General features: G+C 40.4%; 1 protein-coding gene across 9 annotated transcripts in view; it reads left to right on the top strand.

Annotated features, from left to right (window-relative positions):
* Caln1 (calneuron 1) overlaps positions 1-6,637 on the top strand; it is a 531,563-nt gene that overhangs the window by 120,878 nt on the left and 404,048 nt on the right. The window contains exon 1 of one of the 9 annotated variants that reach the window (XM_010625021.2): positions 2,884-3,117. The exons of 6 other annotated variants lie outside the window; for them this stretch is intronic. Coding sequence is in view for 1 of the 3 variants with exons in the window: in XM_010625020.2 (XP_010623322.1) it covers positions 3,251-3,267 (17 nt within the window). In the remaining 2 variants the exon portion in view is untranslated. Of the gene's footprint in view, positions 1-2,883; positions 3,268-3,298; positions 3,318-6,637 lie in introns of those variants that run through there. 2 more of the 9 variants (XM_010625020.2, XM_010625019.3) reach the window with 2 other exon arrangements.

Raw genomic sequence — 6,637 nt, 5'->3', positions numbered from 1 at the left:
CTAATGGTTTCTTTTGAAGTACAGAAGCTTTTTAGTAAGATGAGATCCCAGTTGTTGATTCTTTCTGCTAGTTCCCGTGCTACTGAGGATTTGTTCATAAAGTCTTTTCCTATACCAATGTCTTCCAGAGTTCTGCCTAACTTACCTTCCAGCAAGTTTAATGTTTCTGTTTTATGCAACTCTCTGTTTTTGAAATAAGCATTTGTTTCCATTTTTGTTATTTTAAAAACAATGTATAATCATAATTTAAATTTAAACCTAGACCTAGAAAATATGTGTGTATTGCAACATTCAATTTTAGCTTTTAAGATACTTTTATTATTGCTTCTACTTATATTTAACCATAGCAGACCTGATTTTTGAAAACCTATACTGGTATTCTCTCTGTGACCATACATTTGATAAATCTTTATAAATGTATCATAGCAACCTGAAAACTGATCTCCAGGGTTACAGACATACATGTTATATATACACATAGGCAGCCACATATTAAATTAGCCTGCATAGAATAATATATATGCTTTTCATATCCTCTTTGTTTGAACTTTTTGTCCAGTTAACTTAACAGAGGCTTAGAGGGTGTTTATAAAGTCTTCAACAATTTTTTTAAACTTTTGGGAATTAAAAAAATTCTTTAATTAACAAAAAATAATTGTCCAGATTAATGGAGTCCAGTGTGATGCTGTGATATGTGTGTACTTTATAGAATGATCAAATCTGGGCATTTATCATGCCTTTGTGGTGAGAGTATTCTGATCACCTTTTTCAGTTATGCTGAAATACATCTTACTCTAGTTAAGTTATGACTACAATATAACACCAGAACTTGTTCTTCCTGTCCAGTTGTACTTTGTGTCCATTCGTCCTATCTCTAGTGCCCCAATCTCTAGTGTCTGGTGAGTACTGTTTCATTCCTAACGTCCATGAAGTTAACATTTTTAGATTCAACGTATGAATGAGATCATGAGGCATTTGGCTTTCTGTGTGTGCCTTATTTCCCACTCATGTTGTGGCAAGTGACACAATTTCTTTCATTTTTATGGCTGATTAGTATTCCGTGTGTATGTGTGTATATACACACATAGAGCACATTTTCTCTGTCCATTGTTCAATTTTTAAAATTATTATTGTTTTACTCCATTAATTGGTTCCACTCTATAAATACGGTTCATCAAGTTTGTGACTAATATAGTACTATTTTAGATTTCACTCTTCTTAAACATAAATTCATTGGATTTTCAGAGCTTTTTAGTTTGACTTGTTTGAATTTAGAACTTTCCTTTCTTGTTCATTCACCTTAACATCTTTCCCCATCATTTAGTTTGTAAACGTCTGTGCTCATTTGAAGTGACCCTCTAAGGCAGCGTTGGGTAGAGATTATGTCTTTATTGTCCTGAAGAAAGCCAAGTCTCATTTTGTTCTATTTATGGGTAACCTGTATTTTCTACCTGGATGTTCAGGGAATTTTCTCATCTTTGAAATTTAAAAAATGCTACCTGGATGCCTGGTTCTGGCAGTGAGGTCACTAAGCGAATGTGGATTCTTTTCCTGCTAGCTACAAGAATAAAAGTGCTGGATAAGTACAGCAATTTATTATGTAGTTCTGCCAGTCCTTTGCCTGCTTGCTTACACATTTGTTTGCCTCCATCCTGCTGCTCTGCTGTGCATTCTGTGGACCGAATCCTGTAAGCTGCATTTTCAGATTCCCTGGCTGTGAGCTTCTGGCTGATGTCACGGGTGACGCCGGCAGGAAATGAGACCGGAAACACAGAGAGGCTCCTCTATCTGCTTTTGACCACTGTCTCCAGCAGTGGCTCCCCCTTTTCAGTAGTACCTTGGCAGTGGATCTTGGCAGAGTGAAGTCCTTCTTCCGTGAATCTACTTCCAGTTGGGCAGCCCCTACCATTCTTCTAGATCTTCCTGGGAAATTGAACTTTGAGGTTGTCATAACACGGCCTCTTCTTATGTTCTTCCAGATTAAGAGGGGAGGTATAAGGTTCTGCTCTTGCCAACCTTTGCTAACCTAACCATTCTTTACTCCAGCAACTTGTAGATAGCTCACTGTGTTAAGTCCTTCTACTGAGCTGCCTGGAATGGGCTCTGTTTTCCTGAATAAAACTCCAATCCATGAAATAACTAAGTGTGGAAAGAAAGAAAGGGGAAACTCAGAGCCCAGGAAGGTCATCGTAGGAGAGGGAGCTCCTGCAAACCCGGAGCTTCACCCCCATCCCAAGCTCTGGTGATTTAGGGTTTTAATGTTCATGTAGGGTTAAAAAAGTATGGTCTTGGACTCACACAGGCAGGAAGCAGGAATGGAGACAAGTTTGAGTGCTCTGTGTTATGCGCTAAATGTTTGCGTCTCTCCTCAAATTCAGATGTTGAATTCCCAGTGTGATGGTGTAAGGAGGCAGGGCCCTTGGGAGGTAACCAGATCATGCTGCGGGCTTTGGCTGGGGCACTCACTGGTGGCGAACCTATGGCACGCATGCCAAGCTGGCTGTTTGTTATCATTGAGAGCTCTAAAGGGTTCCCCATCATTGGGATATGGCTTGAATATGGCCCACAGAGTCTCATGTGCCAGAAGCTTGGTCCTCAGTACAGTGATTTCGAGAAGTGGTGGAACCTTTCAGAAAGGGATGGAGCACAGTGGGAAGTAATTAGGTCATGGAGGGCTTTGCTCTTAGGAGATTGAGACAGTTCTTATGGGACCCTGGTGAGTTCCTGAGAGAGCAGACTGTCATCAAAAATTCAAGCCTGGCTGCTGAATCCATCTGGCTTGCTGTCTGACTCTGTGACTGCATTCTTTCTCTCTCCCCACAATGCCATCTGCCACATTGTGACATCACCATGAGGCCCCCATCAGAGCTGAGCAGATGTAATTACTGTTCTCTTCTTTCTGTGTCACCTAGCATCAGGTGTTCTGTTATAGAGCAGAAGAGGGGTTAGACAGCTCATGAGGGTGGACGGAGCCCCCATGAAGGGGATCCCATACTATGAACGTTCTCTACTGCCCGGCACTAGAGGGTATGACGAGAAGAGAGTCATCAGTAAGCCTTCACCGACATGCTGACCATTGCTGCTATTACCCGGATTTCCACCTTCCAGTCTCCAGAAGTGAGAAATCATTGTTTGCTATTTAAGCCGCCCGGTGTGTAATATTCTGTGATAGCAATTCGAATGAAGACACTCTTCTGTAAACGGAGACTGTACTCGGCCTGCCTGCTGACCCTGTGACGCTGGGCTGCAAATGAGAAACCTTCAGAGGTGAATGAAAACTCCATGCCTGTGTCACGGGAAACATGCAGTCCAATCTTGTAAGATGGGATTGAAAAGTACTGTGAATATTTAGATGTTTAAAAATTATTATACTAAAACACACATTGCTGTGATTCTCCCTCAAAATACCCGTTCTCACTTTGAACACACTTATTGCATCATTCTTGCCACTTTCTGAGAGCAGTTTTGAGAGGGTCTTTAATTGCATTGTCCTGGTTGCTTCACTGTCCTGAATCCATTCCAAACATTTCCCTTTCGTGGTCATTTTGACTTTGGGAAGAGCCAGAGTTACGTGGTGCCAGCTTGGTGAATAGGGTGGATGAGGACGCAGCGTCATGTCTTTGTGAGTTTCTCTGCTGGATGGCTCTGGGCAGCAGCATCTGCCATATTTTTCATCACATCATGCAAAGACTCTCAGGAAAGAGGATTCCAGACCTGCTTCAGAAAGTGGCAAGGATGACGGGAAAAGTATTAAAAGCAAGAAGGGGTGTTTTGAGGGGGATTCATGGCAATGTGTCTTTTTACGGTATTAAATAAACATTTTTACCACATTTTCCAGTCACCTCTCTGGTGTGCAAGGTTCTAAACCAGGGAATTAATGTAAAAACCGGGTCTCAGCTGGTGAGACCTCTGCAGCACTGCTGGAGATTCTGCTAGCCATGCCTGCACAAAAATGACAGGCAGCATGGTGACATGGGTGACCCCTAGGACAAGCCTGAGCAGCCTACAGAGAGGATTAGTGACTGTTGTGATGGAGCTAATGAAATGCCATTCTGGAAGAAAATATGAGAGCAAGCCTGTTAAAAATGATGAAAAGGAGACAGCAAAATTATCACGAAGAATTTATGCTCAGTGAGAAATGAGGTGGATTTATGAAAATTAAATTGCTAGAAATGGAAAATGGTCATTTAAATGAAAAATTCAATGGAAAGATTAAGTCACCAATTAAGTAAAAATTGAAAAGAGAATCTGTGAATGTGAAAGTAATTTTGAAGAAATTATTTATAAGATACCCAGATAAAAATTTTGGAAAAAGAGTTTAAGAAACATGGAAGATACAATTATATAACAAAGTTTAGTTTAAGAGCTGGTAACCGCACTGGGCATTTTAAAGAGAAAGATTTAGTATAAGAATTTTTTTTTTTTTTGTAGCAGTGCTAGTGATTGAACCCAGGGCTTTCCCAATAAGCTACACCACCAATCCTTTTTATTTTTGAGATGGGGTGTTGGTAAGTTTTGAAGTTGACATAGCTGGGCTCAAACTTGGGATCCTTCTGCTTCAGTCTCCCAGAGTGCTAGAATTACGGGAGTGAGCAATTGCACCCAGCTTTGTGCAATGAATTTGATGCTTATACAACAGTTCAAGGGTAAGAAGAATGGATTTGATTGGCTTTCCAGAATAACTTCTAGAATAGTTCAGACTTGACCCTTGGGGAAAGTTAGTACTACTGAGGCTGCCACTGGCCCTACAGATTTCTCTTGATCGCTCCCAAATTGGAGAATGGTCCCCTAGAGCTGAGATCCAGGGACCAGAAGCCATTGTTCCTATTGTTGTCACCCCCAAACCACTTTATCACAGCCAGGAAACTAATGAGTGGACAGTAGTACATTGTAGCAGGCAAACGTCATGTTTTCATGACTTTTCTTTCCATAAAAACAGTCCGAAGTTGTCAGGAAAACGGCCTTTATCCAGTGGCTTGCTGGAGCCAGCTCATACTGGCTTCCCAAAGCTCCCTTTAAATGTCAAGGATTTTGTTAGCTTGTAGTCAGGCTTGGGCATTCTTCAAAGCAAGCCTACAGTGAAGTAATCATGTCAAAAAGCAAAGGTAATAAATACTTAAGGCTCATCACATTTTTTATCGTGTTAATGCTGTTACCTGTGATTTTGTCCATTATGTGTGGGTGGTGGGATTATCCTATGGTACCATGCAGTGCATTGCTGCTCATCTCTTCCCAATTCCATGGTCAGTGCTGTGGGTTGAGTGGCCACCGTGGGGATACTTACAGCATGGAAATAGGACAGTGCTCCAAAGCAAACTTCTATTCTTTGAGACTGTTGGTAAACATTTACCAGTACACTACTGTCTTCATCTCACTTTTGTGTTCCATGTTTTGTGCCTGTGGTTTTGAATATTGCAACTAATTCTCATCCAGAACCCCAGTGACAGAAAAGTCTGGAAAATACAGTTGTTATCTTTCCAGCTTCTTCAGCAGGTGGCCTTTGGATGGGTATGGGTGACACAACCAGAAGTATCCAGGTTGAAGGAAGAAGTTCGCTGTCTATCTAATAATGAGTTTACAAAAGGGAGAATAAAGAGACTCAGGGAAAACTTCTATCTGCGAAAATAACGACTTAGCCTGGTCCAGGATGAGTATTGGGAGGTGAACAGTTATACTGATGGTAGAGCTGTCATTACCAACAAAGTCTTTGGAATATCAAGCAAATAATTAGTGTGTAACTTTCTTCTAAGTTAAAGTATAATTCAAATGAGATCAGAGCAAAGACTTCGCTTTCATACAAAGATATAGAACACTTGCCATTTATAGTCCCTCTGTGAAAGAATAATTAAATTCCTACCCTAAAAATAATTTAACCTTGAACAGAAGAGTGTACTTTGAGAGGCAGTGGTGAACAGAGACATTGGTAAACTTGTGGAATTGTCTAGACAGCAAAGTGATTTTTAAGAAATAACAGTGTCAACAACAACAGTAATATTTGGGGATAGTTAAAGGAAGATGAAACAAATATTGGACGACTGTAACATGGGAGAACAAATCAATAACTTGAAAGTAATCAATAGATAAAGATGAGAAGCATGTTTATAGAAGAGAAAAACAAAATGGCTAGCAGGCATTTAAAAAGATGCTTAAACTAGCTATTAAGGAAACCCAGTAAGATAAAAAAGCAAACTGTCTGATAATGCCAAGCTTTTGGCAAGAAATGTTTGTGACTGTGAGTGCGCCATCTTGGAAATGGGTCCTCCAGCCTCAGCCACGCTGTCTTGTGGTGCTGTCCCAGTAACTGTCTTGACTGCAACCCCGTGAGACCCCTCGAGCCAGAATCACCCCACAAAGTATCTCCTGATTCTTCACCCACAGATCCTGTGAAATAATAGACATTTGTTGTTTTGCATTATTACATTCAGGAGTAATTCATTCTGCAGCAATAGATAACTAACCCAATTGCTTTGAAGATCAGTTTGGTGAAATTCAGTAAAATCGAAGATTCACATACTTAACTCCTTAAATAGAGAATTCTTGCATATGTAGGCAGAGAGATACACATGAGGACAGTCATTACAGTATACTTTTCTGTTAATTGGGTAATTGTCTTAGTTCCTTTTTCCCTTTTTTTTTT

Source organism: Fukomys damarensis, unplaced genomic scaffold, assembly GCF_012274545.1.
Source record: "Fukomys damarensis isolate Sample0158 unplaced genomic scaffold, DMR_v1.0_HiC HiC_scaffold_17, whole genome shotgun sequence".
Lineage (NCBI taxonomy): Eukaryota > Metazoa > Chordata > Mammalia > Rodentia > Bathyergidae > Fukomys > Fukomys damarensis.
This window is presented reverse-complemented; position numbering and strand designations above follow the sequence as displayed.